This window comes from Epithele typhae (genome assembly GCF_022376455.1).
Source record: "Epithele typhae strain CBS 203.58 chromosome Unknown BXZ73scaffold_87, whole genome shotgun sequence".
Classification (NCBI taxonomy): domain Eukaryota; kingdom Fungi; phylum Basidiomycota; class Agaricomycetes; order Polyporales; family Epitheliaceae; genus Epithele; species Epithele typhae.
Window position 1 is genome coordinate 30,018 of NW_025954278.1, and position 16,373 is coordinate 46,390.

Below are 16,373 nucleotides of genomic sequence, written 5' to 3' on the forward strand. Positions count from 1 at the left end.
TAGTGTGATGTTGGAGCGTGCAGACAGCATTTGCTCACCGTGCGTATGGGTTGGCGAGCGCGCTTGACCTCCGTTGTCTTGGAGAGCTCCCAGTCGCTCAGCCGTCCTTCCCATACGATACAATTCCCATGAACCTGGGGCACAATGAGAATGTTGCCGACGCTCACGTCGCGATGGACCACTTGGCAATTTTCGCCAGCGGCGTCCTGATGCGCTATTAAAGAGACGCAATGAGAACTTGGAGTGATGAGTTTCAGAGCAAGTATAAATCGCACCTATGAGCGCGCACAGAATTATCATCACCCACATCTTTCCATCCTTGAACTCCGTGGAAGGAAGACAGACGTCGACCACCGCGAGGCGGTGGTGTCTGAAGTGACGCAACTTGGCGCCTTGAAGGTCGGGCTTCGCCTGGGCCGCGTTCGTGTCCGCGTCGTCGCAAGTCCGCTTGGTGCTGCTCCGCGTGATACGAGTCGTACCGGAGGGTCCAGGGGCGGTAGGAATGGCGCTGGTCGAAGCCGATGGAGTGGTCTTCTTCTTCGCAGTGGTCTTCTTGGTCGAAGAAGCAGACATAGCAGCCTTCCCGGTTGAGGTGTTTTTGAAACGAAGCGAGTGATCCACGCGCTTCTCTCCCGTCCTCCCATAGTTCGACGTCTCTGTCTCCTGGTCGACATAGTCCTCGTGGCAGATGTGCGTTGGAACGAACTGCACATTCTTCTCGTTGAGACGCTCGAGAACGGCGCCCTCGCTCTCGAGCCCGGCGTAGAACGGCCGCCAGGTGTCCTTGATGAAGACGATGCGTTGGGTGAGCCAGTCTAGCGCAAAGAAGCCCTTGGTCCCGCGCCCGACCATCCCGAATGCGACAAAGACGGGGTCGCCGACGAGGAAGGCTCGCCCGTCGATGTACATGACATACCGCACCGCGTCGTCGTCGAGCGACTCAGCGAACTTCGAGCGTATGTACTCGTACGTCGGGTCGTAGAAGTCCGAGGCAGGATCGGGGCGAGCGCTGCCGCTTTTCCACGTGTTCGACTGTTGAAGGGTCTTGCACGCCTTGTCGGAAGCCTGTTCCGACGGGTCCTCCTTCAGAAATCCGCTGGAGAAGTGAGGAGACTCCTGGACTTTAGACCAGGGGACGGAGAGACAGGGGGGAAGAGGTCCCTCAGGCTCGGGAGTGTGAGGGTACGCGTAGACGTCCAAAGGATGGCGCTTCTTGACAAGCTCCAGCTGCCTCCATCCGGAGCTGTTCTTCGCCAGTGGTTGAACGGTGGTGTCGTATCCTTGACCCTTGCGATCGAGACGAGAGAAGTAGAACAGTATCCGGAGGAGCTTTCGGGTATCGTCCAGAGTGGTCACGTAGTCCTCGACATCGGTGGCGATGACGCCGGACTTGTCCCAGCGGAGGAAGCGGAAGTAGCGACCGTTGACGAAGAGCTGGAAGTGCGCCTCGCGGAACTGGAACTTGAAGACCTCGGCAGCATATGCCATGAGCTGGCCGCGCACTGCGAGGCGTGCGGCGCTGAGCTTCTCGTGGTCGTGGTCGTCGCTGTCGTCAAAGGGATCGGACCCCTTCTCGCCTCGCTTGAACTCGATGGTCACGTTGAGCACCCGGAAGTTGGCGCGACCCGGCTTGGGGGGGATAATGGCATCAGTGGGGATGAAGCTCGCGTCGGGCTTGTCGTTGCCGTGAGCATCGGGCTTGTTTGGAGAAAGATGGAACCGATGACCGGAGAGCAGTCGCTTCACTTTGGAGTCGGCCGCGGTCTTATCCACATGTGAGAGGACGAAGATACGTGTGTGGCGCGGTACTCACCCAAGCAGCATAGAGTTCCTTCTCCTTTGGTGCTTTGCCCTTCGACTTCAAGAACGGTTTATTGAAACGCTGATGGATGTTTGCCACATCCTGCTCGCTGAACGCGTCGGCGAACTCCTTCTCAGCCTCTTGGGAGGGAGAGAGATACGAGTTGATGAACTGGATAGTTGGCATGCAGACGGTGGTGTCCATGCCGTCTTGCACGAGGTCGTCTCGGTGCGCGTTGGCTGGAAGCTGCTGAGTAGCAGGAAGATCGCCATGGCGTGTGGGGTGATGGGAAGACACGCGAAGTAGGAAGGGAGAGCAGCTTTGCGTTAGCGCGTTGTAGGTATGCGGAGGCATGATGGAGAGGACTAACCGGTGGGGGAAGCGCTGTCGCGACGTTTTATATGCGCGGAGGGTGGTTGGCAAAAGTGAACACTGTGGTAAAAGTCACGAGGGACGGTCTGGGTGGCATGCTTTAGGGTCTATGCACATGTGGAGTCACAATGAGTCTTTGGCGCACCTGATTTAGACGACAATGGGACGGACAATGGGACTTTTTGCAGCGCGTGGCGGAGAGGTTGCGGTACAAGGACAAGGTGCGCCGTGCGCGTCTAGATGACCACGGTTGGATTTGCCGCATTTGGGAGTGTGTGGAGCGCCCGGATGCTTCCGGCCCGCCGCCCAACCATACTGTATGTATGACTTTGCAGAAGATGTGCTGCCATGACAAAACTTCCAGTCCGCCATGCAAGTACTCCAAATTATCCAAGAACGTCCTACCCATACGCTGGCCTGCGCTGAACTCGCGCTTCCAACATGATCCCGTGTCACCGCGCAGCGCGCAAGCGCGCACTGGCGGCGAGGTGCACCGGAAGACGATAGCGAGCTCGCGAGGTGGTCCGCAATCGCTGCGAGGGACGACGTTGCTTGTTCTGGTGCACGGCGCGGTCGCTCGGCAGCGGAGTGCATGTGGATGCGGATCTGGGAGGACAATTAATCGCGAAGTACCTGGTACCGGCGTCAACCTCACATAAACGCGCGCAAATACATCCTCGCTCGCCGGGCGATAGACGGTGAACATTGAATGAGGGCACAGATTCCGCCCTGATCTACGACAGTGACCTAGGGCTTGAAGACACATATGTGCGGACATCGTCCGAATATGCCAGACACAGCTTCGCGGTAGAGCGCGAACGCGGACGTACCGACGGTGACGATCGCAAGTGAGCGCACCATGCACAAACCGCGCAGAGCACGCCGAGACCGGGGTCCTGCTCACTTTTTGATTCTCCTGCTTTCATTTTCCACATTCAAACATTATCGTATCGTACACAAGAGTACACCGTGGGCTGCGTGCATAACGGGGCGACAACGACGGTACGGGGCTGGGGGGTACGGGGTGCGGGCGAGACCAAGCCGGGATCCAGACACAAACTAGTAGAGTGGGGAGACGGTGTGTAAGCTACAGTACTGGGCGCGCGGATGGACCACGAGAAGGGGGCGTTGCGGTCGTGAACGGTGAACAGCATGGGGGAAGGTGTGACAGGGACGAGTGTGCGGACAGATGACGAGGCGAGATTGAGGCCATTGACACGGTCGAGAGGGGGATAAGTGGGAGGGATATAGTCGAGTAGACGAGGAGCGGGAGGGGGTTCCAAGACGATACTGCAGGCGAATGCATCTACAAACCAATCCTTCAAGGGACGCATTAAAAATATAGATAACGTTCCTCGGGGGCGGGCGCCAGACCATAACAGTCGGAGGGCTCGAGGGAATTTCTTCTCAGCCGCTGATGGGTGCGGCCATGTACGTGTTTGTGTTGATGAAGCCGTTGACGTCTTGCATCGAGGGAGGCGTCTCCGGCCATGAGAAGCTGGAATCGGGAGAGGTGAGCGAGACAGCGAGGTATACGCAACAGCACTCATACGCACCCAGGCATCATCATGTCCTTCCAGTAGTTCGGGTTTTGCAACGCCATCAACGCGCCCCAGTGCTCGTCCTGCTGTTGACCGAACTGGAACATGTTGCCGCCGTTCTGGCCGGCGCCAGGACCATGACCGTTGACCGTCGCAGTGTACGCCGGCTCATTCTCGAACACCGGAGACGTCGCCATGCCGTACGAGGACGCAGGGCTGCTGCTCTCGTAGACAGCGTCGTACTGGGCACCCGCGCTCCCATTGGCGCCCCCGAGGGAGGAGTACTGCGTCGAAGCGCCGCCGCCAGCCTGGGAGGGATGGGACTGGAAGGCACCGCCGCCGCCCGGCGCGTTGCGGGAATCAGCCTGGGAGTGGGGCTGTGAAGGAGGCTGCTGCTGATCCGGGAGACGTGCACTCACCGCCAGCTCGCGGCGGTGCTTCCGGAGGAGCGAGTGGAGGAAGCGGGAGTGCAACGCGGGAGTGTGACGCTCATCGATAGCGACCTCTTGGGAGCCCAGCTTGTCGATCAGACGGGTGATGAGGTCGAAGATGTCCTGTTGGCGCTCTCGGGGCACGAAATTCGAGAATTCGGGACGCAAAAGCTGATGTGAAGCCAATCGTCAGTAAGACTCGGGACTTGTGAGGGGAAATGTACCTTGAGAAGGAACGCCGAAGCGAAGGAGGCGAAGACGAAGTGACCGTCGGGCGACGTGCGCATATAACCAGACGGGATTAAGGAGTCCACGAACGTCACGATGACCTGAGTTGCGGAGTCGTAGCACTGAAGGAGGGTCAGCACCCAAACCGACCCATGATGACGACAACTTCACCTTTTCCAGCAGCAACCGGTCTTCAGGCTGCAATCCCCGCTTCCAGGCTTGTTGGAACCCGAACGAGTACATCACCAGACGGGAGTAACCAGTGAGGCTAGATCGCAGATATACATCAGAAGAATAGACTGGGCGTGTTCAAAGTGACACTGACAAGGGCAGCAAGTCCGCACGGAACTTGAGAATAGGGTCTAAGAACGATTGTCTGTGAGTGACGAAAGTAGGTATCGGACCAATGACATACCCGATGGGTCCGAATCGCTCCGGAAGCGTGTCATCCACTCCTCGTAGTAAGCGCTGAGTTCCTGGTCATATTGCAAGATGATGGATCGGAAGTCCGCAGTTTGATTGAGACCGGTAGGAGAATCCAGATCGCTGTAGATCTCCGTATGGAACCGAGAGACGATACGGAGCATGGCGGCATACGCGGACGTCCCAATGTTGAGAGGTGAGTTCATGCGCGACGACTTGTACCAATCGGCAGAATGGCGAATGAGGCTGTCGCAGATGTATCAGTCAAACCCATGGGGAGAACGCAGACGAGGGAAGAAAGCGCACTAGTCTTCGTGGATGGTCGATGGTTTTCCGAACTGCGCCGACGTCGAGCGGTCGAGGTTGAAGCACAGCATCCACACCCGAGCCTGGTTGACCATCTCGCGCTCCTGCTTCTCCGTGCGCGGCTTGACGTTGGACACGACGTGCAGGTTGAGATCGGTGGCGATGCGGATGGCGAGACCGGTGTACAACCAACTGCGGTCCTCCTCCCAGCGACGGGCCGGCACTCCGTACAAGGACATGAGGATGTATGCTTGGGAGAGCTCGACCGACTTCCATCCGTTGAGGAGCGCAGAGGCGGCCGCGTGCTTGGCAAAGTGCATGGCGATAGGATAAATCTCTGCCTTCTCCGGGTAGTACCGAGACGAGATGGCGCACACTGCATCACAGGATGACGCCGGGTCAGACGTTGCAGGGACAGAAATAGAACGTGGAGAGCTCACCGACGGTGAAGAGGAAGGGACAGCGTGCGAAGGTAGACGCAGGCGTGTGGAGGACCGGGTCGAGAACGTCGCAGTGCACGTTGACGCGCTCAAAGTAGATCTTAAAGAGCTTCTCGACGTCGTCCGGCGTGACGAGGCCGTGCACCAGGATCTCGGGTGGGCTGACGCTCTCGATCATCGTCGCGCGCATCCCCAGGTTGAACGCAGGCCCAGGGTCGAAGAACGACTCGCAGGCGACGCCCACGTCGTCGTCACTTGACTCGCCTTCCTTGGGCTTTGCCGGCGCCTTCCTCCGCCGCTTTGGCTTGTTATCAAGCGCGAGGTTCGCGAGCATACCGATGGGCACCGCCTCGTTCGGGAGCGCCGTGGGCCGGTCATCCGCATCCTTGAGCGGCTCATCGTCCTCTGGGTGTCCGACGCTGCCACGCTCCGTCGCCTCTCCAGCGCCACCCTCCGGGGCGTCGTCGGAGGACTCGTCCGTGTGATCCGCGCGGGTGTCCATTTTGAACGCACCTGGCGCGACGGTGCCCGCAGCCTGCACGCTCGCCTGAAGCCGATCCAGCCAGGCGAGGATGTTCTGGTTGTTCTGATCCGTAGGCGACGTTGCCATGCGATAGGACGCGATGGACATCGGAGTCGCGAGGTAAGGGTTGTGGATCTGCGATGCGATCCCGTTAGCAATGTCCGGTGCGATCGGAGACGGCGACAAGGCTGACCTGCTTGAGGAGCGACTCGATGATAGCGTTCTTCTGGCGGATCTGTGCGAGCAGGTACTCGCGTTTGCTGTGGCGAGGAAGTACGATCGTCCAGTCAGCACACACATCCTCGTAAAGGTCTTCAGACGAGGAGGACGAGGGTGATGGGGAAGACATAGCGGGGCGCAGGATTTGGGGGGCAAGAGAAAGAGTCCCGACATGTATGCTCGGAACTCTTAAGGGGGAGAATCGGTCACTCACTTGGGCGCATTCCGGGGCTTTCTGCCTTCGACGATGCATTGATGTCCACCGGCCCTACAGCGCTTGCACGTGTTCTCGTCGGTTGGGAATTCGCACCTCATCTGCATCGCCATACACCAAAAGTCAGCCTCCGAACGACATTCGCTCGGAATATTGCCACAATCGGTGACGCGCATCGTCAATGACGCCCAACCGAGGCCGCGTACCGAACAAACCACGTACCTTAAGCTTCTTGCAATGCTTGCATGCACCAGGACTGCGATAGCACCACCCCGTGGACGGGAGCGTGGGCCGGACAGGCGTCAAACGTATGATAGGGCCGCGTTTGGCGGATGTCACGGAGCAGTCCAACGCCGGGATACCGTGCGTGAACGGACGAGAAGAATGGAAGGGGCACGCGGTCGACGAACGCGCGCGGGCCATAGCGGACGCGGGGGGTGGGAAGTTGAAGAGACAATTAGCTCCCGGTTGCAGCGCGCAAACACGACCGGGGAAGACTTACAGCCGGGCGGGAAGTGAGCTCTGCCCTTGCGATGGTGGCACATTCACGGTAGTGTACCCGAGGTCGTCGTCGCTCTGCGTATCGCTGTCCTCATCCTGCGAGACCTCCTGTTGACGTCGAGGGCGTTTCGAGCGACCTGTGTTCTTCCGTGCTCCTGCCGCGGGGGCACGACGAGAGCCTGAAGGGGGAGGCCGTTGCTGAACAGGTACGGAGTGCTGAGACGCCATGGGATAAGCGCGAGCGGGACTGTCGTCGGTACCACCCACCGATGGGGTTGAGACAGAGGAGAGTGGCGTCAGGTCGGAATTGGGGGTGAACTGTGATCCTGGAGGGAATTGGTCGGTCGAATTGAAGCCAGGGACGAAGTTGTACTGCTGTTCGTGGCCTGGTCGTGTTGGGTTGTCCAGGTAGTACTCGCTGGAGCTGGGGGAAGGAAGCGGATACTGGCCTGACGGGGACGGCTGCGGATGGGAGAAGGGGCCGGCGCCGTTATTGGGGATATGTCCATGGGAGTACACCCCTTCGCCACTCTGGCGGCCGCGAGGAAGGCCGCGTTGGGGACGGTGGTGCGGTTCGAAGGGTTCGGAGGGGAAGTCGGGCGTAACAAAGGTGTACTGATTGTTCGTGGGGGAGGCATGGGGTAGTTGGGACTGGAAGGGGACGTTACCAGCCATGCCCGTGTGCCCATAGAACTGTTGCTGTGGCTGTTGGCCTTGCTGCTGGCCACCGGTGCCATAGTTCTCCATGACCCACTGCCTGTAGTCGGTTCCCTCCGGGACGATAGCTTGGTTTGGGTCGTAAAAGGACGGAGGGGGCCCGATCATGGAGGGCTGCTGCGAGCGGGGAACTGGGGGGAATGAGGTAGGGCGCAAGAGCGGCGGCGGGAGAGGATGCGCACCAGAGGGAGGGAGGGAGGTGAGGTCTGGCTGGAATGGCGGGATTTGAGCTTGGACAGGACAGTGATAGATCAGAAGAGGAGTCTAGCGCTTGAACCAAAAGGAGTTCTTACTGCCGGTGTCCCTCTGCGCGGCCGTAGTTCTGCCCGGAGAGATGCTGGCCCGTTGGGAGCTGGACATGGGGATCACGCTGTCCGAACGCAGATTAAAAACCGCAGGACAGATGCGGTCGGTCGTGTGGCAGTGGACGTCGGGGCCCGGCTGTGCGGGAAGGTGTCCTCGATGCACAAGTCGAAGCCTCCGTGGAAGTTGTTAGCTCGCGGAGCGTGCGGTGCAAGCACAGCTCCCAACAACAGTGCCTGGAAGCGGGGGGAAAGGGAGGTAGGGTGTGGGTCGTCGTTCTGGACGGTATGTCCGGGCGGGTGATATCGTGGACGTGAGTGTCTATATGCGCCTATATACTTGCTTCTTCCGGTGCTTACGTTCTGCGCGCTTGTGCTAGGGAGATAGCGCTGCGCCACCTGAGGAGGACGACGACGATGGCGAAGAGTGCGACGGCCGGCGGGCAAGGTGGAGGTAGGATGTGGGAGGAAGCAAGAGGTAGTAGCAGACCGCCGCGCTTCACAACGCTGAAAATCCTCTTGAGATCGTCAGCCTCGATCGCGCCCGCCACAGTCGAATATTCGCTTGATGGGCCCGCTGCACGCCACATCGGGAACTCTCCATGGATGTCTATTACTTATGTACTTGGAGCCATCTGGGGAGACGTGCTGTCTACAAAACAAATAAGGCCTTGGTATGCTCGGGAGTATGCCGTTTGGTCTCCTGCAAGTCTGTACGCGACGCAAATGGTCTGCGCCATCACGGAACACGAGTCGCTCCGGCGATCACAGACGTGACTGTTTCTCGCGCCCACCAAATATGCATCAGACCCACCGATTGAGTGTCAGCCTACCTGGTGCCGAGGTCAGAGGTCAGCCTACATGATCCCGACTCTCGGAAAAAGCGGTGTGCTTGCGTTGTGTATGCAGATCGCTCGGATAATGTGAAGTCAGCACGCGCATATATATAGAAGCATGCGGGACAATGGACTTGAGGTTACCGCGTCGCACGGATCCCGCCGTTCATCGCGAGCGGTCCTCTGAAGGTCCGTCCAACATGGTAACATCGTGATGAGTTATGTCAGCCACAAGTCGGTCAGAGAAGGATACTTCCGGGTCATGCTGCGAAAGCGGGTGGGACTAGAGAGGGCATGCAGAACGATACACCTGACGGATCGTGCCGACAGGACCAGGGAAGCAACGATGATGACCACGAGCGGCTTACACCCGCCTACTACGTGGCGAACCCCGAGACGTTGATGAGATGTGCGAGGTGCGTGGGTGCATTCAGAGTTCGTTTGGGCAGGTGGGGTTCCGGCGATCTTGCAGTTCCGGGCTGGATTAGTAGCTGGAGATGTCGACCATTACGCGCACGGCGGGAAGCTAAAGCAAATGGAAGATGAGCTTTAACTCGCGCATGTGTACTTATTCGGCTGCATACTACATTCATCTCAGTGGTATTGGCACGGGCACATACAACTTATCGCCGTTAGCCTGTGGCAACAGTCAACGACGAGCAAGTCGCGTGTGAGCTTTTATGACCTACGTTGTGCCAATCGATATGTAACTGGTTGAAAGCGAGGTGGACATGCGATCCATGGTAAGAATGCCTTGGTACTGTACGACTTCCACTTGGAGTGAAAGACGGAGAGAGCAATGATGCTGGATGTGGCAGCTGGAACCCTTTGCTTACATAACGCAAAGGGCCGCAGCGACCCCGGGCCGTTGGCCGTCACTTGGCCGTCACCGTCACTGTCGGCCAGCAGCTGGCACCGGCGCGTTCTGGACTCTGGAGACCAGGTCCCACTCCTTTCCTTTGCCTGCTTCTCATCCCACCTGCACTCTGGTTGACACTTGGACGAACCACGACTTCCCATACTCAAGATGAGTGATATTCTGCAGAAGTATTTTGAGGGGAAGATCGTGCGTTCGACCATGTTCTCCTTACGTTCTTCGATGAGACTCACTTGCGAGTAAGGATTTTGAGGGCCAGAAAGTAGTTGAGCAAGTCTCAAGAAATGCGCTCATTGCTGCAACGGTGCGTACTTCAGCACCATCATCGTGCTGTACTGATCCTTTACTCAGGGTATCTCCTTCATTGCGGGCTTCGCGCTGCAGTCTCTCCTAGTGCTGTTTGGAACATTCTCACTGTTCGTTTTACTTCTGTCCTTGGTGAGTAACCACCTACATTACTTTCTGGTGGTGTACGTGGGGCAGCGAAGACGCTAGATAGAAAATGGGCACACCATATCTCAAGCGTCTGCGGAGCCCGGTGTCCATCTGAAATGCTGCATGGACTTGTGCCCCGCCCTCCTACGGGTCGCCTCCACTGGGAGCGTGTCACTTATTAGTTCTTTCCTCACAGGCTGTAATCCCGCCATGGTCCATGTACAGACAACACCCTGTGAAATGGCTGCCATCGAAGGAGAAAAGTTCATAAATACACTCTTCATGATGGATACAGGTGCTGTTGATTGACGTGGGTACGCATCCTAAACCTCTCTTCTTGGCGCATACCAATGAGCATCGCTTTACTTTCTTCGACCCTCAACGTGTACTCCTTCTGGGATGCGCAGCTCTTGTGGCTGCAGCCAGTCATGCACCTTCATCACGAACGGTGTCTGCGGGTGGTCCCGCGACCCTGATACACATTGCCAACATCTCGCCAACTTGTTGATGATTGGATGCGGACTTTTCACAGCCTCGTCCGTGATGCTTGTACGCAGGGGACTCCGGCGTCGGCGGTTTTTGTGTTATGTAGCATGTTATCACTAGTCTGGATTGTTTATTGTGGCATACATTTGTTCGCCTTCGAGCGAGCTATCCGAGAGTAAACACAGGACAAGGGAGTGATGACGAAACATTGTCGGGTTAGGCGTTAGCGTGGCTGTAGACGCCCGAAGTTAACTCTGCCATCAACCCCCACCAACGCCAACGTCGTCCGCCTCCTCGTCCCTTCTATCCTCCACCGCCGTCTGCGCGGGTCTATGGACGATTTGCTCAGCGGTGTTACTCCTCAAGACGGCGCCTCTACTCCCACCCACGGAGGCATGGTCGCTGGCCCCGAATACGACATCCCCATAACGCGCAAGCAGACACCTACCGCAACTTCTCCCTCTCCTCCACCTTCCACTCAGCCGGACGTCCGCCCAATGGACCGCACTGAGCGTACGGAACGGTACGCCCAACCCCGAAGCACGTCATCCACCCAACGCCCAAGACCGGTCTCGATGCCACCTCAAGCGTATGCCCCTCCTGCGAACGGCGAGCGCGATCAGCGTGAGGATGGCCGCCATGGCCGCGAGGGCACCTCGACAGGGAAGTCGCGCAGCGGGACTCGCATTCTTGGTGACTACACGCTCAGCAAGACCCTCGGCGCGGGCAGTATGGGCAAGGTCAAGCTCGCACACCACAATGTGTCGGGCGAAAAGGTGCGTTGGCCCCCTCATGCCTTTATGGCCCCACCATTTCTCGCCTCCCCCTCGTTCGCCTCATATATGCGGTGTCGTGACCATACATTTGGGTGTTTAGCTAGCCGTCAAGATACTTCCTCGCGTATTGCCGGGCTCTTCAGCCGCGCCCCCGACCTCCGACGCAGCCGCGAAACAGGCCTCTAAGGACGCCTCCAAGGAGATTCGGACCATCCGCGAAGCCGCGTTGTCGATGCTCCTCCACCACCCCTACATCTGCGGCATGCGAGAGATGATCGTCCACCAACATCACTATTACATGGTCTTCGAGTATGTCAGCGGCGGCCAGATGCTCGACTACATCATTAGCCACGGTCGTTTGCGCGAGCGTGTCGCCCGCAAGTTTGCAAGGCAAATCGGTAGTGCGCTCGATTACTGCCACAAGAATAGCATCGTCCACCGTGGTGAGTACTTTGATCCCAAGGGTCGTCCGGGGGCTCCACTACCAGAGCCAGGGGTGATAACGCCACTCCGTAGACCTCAAGATCGAGAACATTCTTATCTCGCACTCGGGCAACATCAAGATCATCGACTTTGGCTTGTCCAACCTCTTCAACCCCATCGACCACCTCTCCACTTTCTGTGGCTCATTGTATTTCGCTGCCCCCGAACTCCTGAACGCCAAAGTCTACACCGGTCCAGAGGTCGACGTCTGGAGTTTCGGCGTCGTCTTGTACGTTCTTGTCTGCGGGAAGGTGCCTTTTGACGATCAAAGTATGCCTGCGCTGCATGCGAAGATCAAGCGGGGATTGGCGGAGTATCCGGTGTGGTTGAGCGCAGGTGCGTGACACGCTCCGTATATGCTAGGGCCTTTGCTGAGCTTTCCGTGCAGAGTGTAAGCACCTACTCACGCGCATGCTCGTCACAAATCCAGCTGTGCGCGCACCGCTGTCGGAGGTGATGAATCATCCTTGGATGACGCGGGGGTACCGTGGGGCCCCCGACTCTCATTTGGTGCACCGTGAGCCCCTTCGGGCGGACGAGCTCGACCGCAACGTGATCAAGGGAATGAAGGGCTTCGAATTCGGAACTGAGGAAGAAATCGAGCAGAGGCTCATCGAAGTCCTGGAGTCCGACGGGTACTACCGCGCGGTGCAACAGTGGGAACGGAAACGGATGGGCAACGGGCGAAACGGCCACGGACGCTGGGGAGAGTCGTTCTCTAACTCCTCGCTCGCGATCTCCCACGATGGAAGCTTTTCCACAACGGCCACAAAGGTGGATCAGTCCCCCTCGAAGAAGTCAAAGCGGTTCTCAGGTTTCGACTTTTACCGCCGCAAGCTTTTCTCGCCTTCTTCCTCTCCTCCCGGCACCCCTCTCGCGCAATCGCCACCCGGATCCCAGTCTCATCTCTCCAACTCTTCCCTGCTCGAGTCACAGCGAGAACCTCCGGACCCAACATATGCGTTTCACCCCCTCATCTCCATCTACTTCTTGGTCCGCGAGAAGATGGAGCGCGAGAAGGTCTACGGCCCTGGCCACTTTGCGAGCTCGCAGCTGTCGCTCGAGACCAGCGCACGTCCAGACGCGTCGGCTGACGCTTCCGTGCCACCAACCACATCTGCCAAACAGCTCTCGCAGCCGACAGTACGCAAGCGCGACGCACCCGCCTCTGGCAAGCCCGACTACAGCATGCCTCTTCCCCGTCTTCCCGCTCCCGAGACCTCCCACTACTCTGGCATGTCGTATGACGTCACCCCCGCGACTCCTTCGCCTACAGCCTCGGCATTCCCCCAGCCTCGTGCACGCGATGCAGCGTTGGCGCCACCTCCCGCCGCTAAGGGACCCGCTTCGCCTACACTGCCGAAGTCGATCGCTCCGACTCCGGCCCGGTTGTCAATGTCAATGTCCATGCCGCGCGAGCCTGCGAACACCGCCCACCGTCGGAGCCACAGCCTCAGCCAACGCCCGAGCGTCCGTGGCTGGCATGGGATGTTCGGCCTCGGTGCAACAGAGGAGGTGACGGAGCACGGGACAATGGGGCCACGCAAGGAGGAGCCACCACGCACGGCCGGACCTGAACTGACCACCTTCGCCGAGAAGATGGAGGCGCCGAAAGAGGTGGATGAGAGCATGCGCCACGAGGACGATGAGGAGCCGCGGACGCCGATCGTCCTTTCCGCGGGCGCGACGCTCGTGCGCAGGTTCGGAAGCATCCTGGTCGGGCGCGGTGACGACTCGCGGCGTCTCAACACCCCGCAGAAGCGCGGGAGCATCCTCCCGGGCTTCTCGCCACGGGCGTCCGGGGAGGAGTCGCGCGAGAAGGAGAAGGAAGAGAAGGAGGAGGTGCCGAAGGAGAATGGCGACGGTCAGAAGAACGGTGCCGTCGCCACGGAGGAGAAGAAGGACGAGGCGGGCACCATCTCGGAGAGCCAGAGCCACCCTGCCGTCTCCGCCCACCGACGCGCCGCAACTATCCTCGACCCACAAGGCCGATCGCTCCGTCATGAGCGGCGCAGCAGCACCGGGGCCGCGCTTATGTCAACCGTCGGCGGCACTATCGGGCGGCATCGGAGACCGTCGACAGGCCACTCGTACACCCCCAAGCCTCTTGGTGAGCGGCTGTTCGGACGGACGGAGGAGGAGGAAGAGCAGGCTGTGCGGGAGGCAGACGAAACTCTGGTCCAGAATGGTCAGAACGGAGCGGACGCGGGGGACCGCGGGGAGGACGATGCTCCGGGCGAGGACAGAGACTTCAAGCCGGTGTATCTCAAAGGCCTCTTTAGGTGCGTAATACCGGACTCTCCCTCGTCGATCCAGCCCAAACTGATCTCCTTGTCTCTAGCGTTGCGACGACGTCAACAAAACCGCCACAGATGATTAAGACGGACATCAAGCGTGTCCTCGACCGCATGCAGGTGCAATATCGGGAGACGAAGACTGGCTTCGAGTGTATCCACATGCCGTCCATCGACGTGTCTTCCATTCAGCCGCCAGCCGCTCATTACAAGCGTCCATCCTCGAGCTCACACGAGGACAGGAATCGGACGATTACCAAGAAGGCGTCCAAGCGGTCCTTCGGCATGCGGGGCAAGGAGCGCGAACGCGAGCAGTCCAAGGACAAGGACAAGGAGCTCCCAAGCCGGCCGTCTGGCGCGACCACGCTGTCCACTACCGCCAGCAGCGCATCGTCTTCGTTCTTCCATATCTCGTCGAATACCCACACCGCAACCGGTGACGTCGCGCGTTCTGGCACACTCGAGAACCTGGCTGTCACGGCTACAGAGGAGCAGCCCCGGTCGCCTTCGCCGGCTAAGAGCAAGATTCTTCCGCCTATACCCAAGGATCTGGTTCCTGCGAGTCCGAACAGGGCAGCATCACCAATGCCCACCGGCCAGGTCGATGCAGAGGTCTTTGAGACGATTGGCGCGAGTGCGCTTGCCGTGCGCTTCGAGATCAACGTCGTGAAGGTATGGATTCCCATTCCGTGTGAGAGCATGACGCGATTCTGACTCGTGTTTTTGACAGGTTCCCTGGTTGCCACTCCATGGCATCCAGTTCCGGCGCTCTGGAGGCGACGGCTGGCAGTACCACATGCTGGCACGGCGGGTCCTGACTGAGTTGAAGCTATGACAGTGGCTTCATCTCCCAGGGACAATGCTCTTGCTCCTCCTATGTTGTTTGTTATCGGCCCCGGCCTCCCTTTTGCCCTCCCCTCGACTAATCACATCGCAATACATATCAACGCCCGTGCCCTCCGCTTTCTCCCTGTCCTTTGCCTTCTCACTACTGCCCGCGTTCCGCTGCGCCGTTCGCGTCTTTCTCGACCTCCCTCCCCTCTCGCAGCTGTGCTCGATGTGATCGTGTCGCGCCCCCCTTGTGCTGTCCTCCTACATGCCGGTCCAGTCCAGCCAGGTAGATTAGCCCGTGTTTTTTTTTCGGTTGCGTCCTTTCTTTCTGTCGCCGTCCCCGTTCCCTCTGCGCCGTCGGTCACTGGACTCTGCGCGCTTTTGCATATTATGCTGCCACGTATCGTTACGCTGCCACGTCCGTTCACCTACGTACTCCTGTCCACGACAACATCCCACTATCTGTATGAATGCTATACCGATGGATCATCGCGCATATGCCAATTTTGCTTGGGAAGCTGCCTCAGTGCCCACGGTGCCCGCACCTCGAACCGAACTTTGGTCCATCAAGCAGCGGGCTAAGTACACAAGTTTTCAATACATTCTTCCTCTGTTGTCTCTGCTGTAGCTTCGCTTGTTGTTCACGACAGAACGTCTGTAGGACGTCGTTTACGATTCAACACACGCAAGTCATTGGGCGCTACAATGTATCCGACCAGAGATGAGCCATCATGGCGTCTACGTACTCCTTCTCCTCGCGCCGATCGGTACATGGCTCAATATATGCGCAGCAGAACCCGCCAATCTATAGAAAGGCGGACTCTGGCCCTGAGAATGCACCACCCACCCCCACACCCACACCCATAAACTCCACCTATCACTTGTTGCTCCCACTCCGAGCCCTTCCTACCACCTTCACTATCATGACCTCACGAGTGTGGTTCAGTGAGTCAACGAATGCCGTCGTCGAGTGCACCTGGAGCTCACGCATCTACTGGCAGTAACGGGCGCATCCACTGGCTTTGGCTTCGCCATGGTTCGCTGCGCTCTCGCCCACGGCGACCGCGTGGTCGCCACCCTCCGCAAGCCCTCAGTCCTCGACACCCTCGCCGCCGAGCACCCCACCTCCCAGCTCCTCATTACCCGCGTCGACGTCACCAAGCTCGAGGAGTTCAGAGCGGCCTTCGCGCTCGCGCTCGAGACCTTCGGCCGGATAGATGTCGTCTTCAACAACGCTGGATATGTCGTCGCGGGCGAGGCGGAGGCCACCCCCGACGCCGACGCCCGCGCAGTGTTCGAAGTCGACTTTTGGGGCGCGGTGCAGGTATCGCAGGAGG

General features: G+C 58.8%; 3 protein-coding genes across 3 annotated transcripts; 1 reads left to right on the plus strand and 2 right to left on the minus strand.

Moving 5' to 3' along the window:
• Nucleotides 1–3,580: 3,580 nt before the first annotated feature.
• Nucleotides 3,581–6,414, minus strand: BXZ73DRAFT_55048 (uncharacterized protein; the record flags this gene model as incomplete). Its single annotated transcript, XM_048021269.1, has 11 exons — nucleotides 3,581–3,671; nucleotides 3,730–3,833; nucleotides 3,864–4,079; nucleotides 4,134–4,316; nucleotides 4,370–4,495; nucleotides 4,545–4,641; nucleotides 4,699–4,735; nucleotides 4,789–5,042; nucleotides 5,103–5,478; nucleotides 5,543–6,200; nucleotides 6,259–6,414. 11 exons carry the CDS (start codon nucleotides 6,412–6,414, stop codon nucleotides 3,581–3,583), a joined length of 2,298 nt encoding a protein of 765 aa, XP_047872537.1.
• Nucleotides 6,415–6,996: 582 nt separating this feature from the next.
• BXZ73DRAFT_106613 (uncharacterized protein) lies at nucleotides 6,997–8,076 on the minus strand (the record flags this gene model as incomplete). Its single annotated transcript, XM_048016665.1, has 3 exons — nucleotides 6,997–7,847; nucleotides 7,899–7,946; nucleotides 8,010–8,076. 3 exons carry the CDS (start codon nucleotides 8,074–8,076, stop codon nucleotides 6,997–6,999), a joined length of 966 nt encoding a protein of 321 aa, XP_047872538.1.
• Nucleotides 8,077–9,881: 1,805 nt separating this feature from the next.
• BXZ73DRAFT_54960 (Pkinase-domain-containing protein) lies at nucleotides 9,882–15,040 on the plus strand (the record flags this gene model as incomplete). Its single annotated transcript, XM_048021250.1, has 9 exons — nucleotides 9,882–9,920; nucleotides 9,976–10,035; nucleotides 10,083–10,169; nucleotides 10,880–11,428; nucleotides 11,529–11,871; nucleotides 11,945–12,247; nucleotides 12,300–14,193; nucleotides 14,253–14,877; nucleotides 14,936–15,040. The coding sequence occupies 9 exons, from the start codon at nucleotides 9,882–9,884 to the stop codon at nucleotides 15,038–15,040; spliced, it is 4,005 nt and encodes a 1,334-aa protein (XP_047872539.1).
• Nucleotides 15,041–16,373: the final 1,333 nt, after the last annotated feature.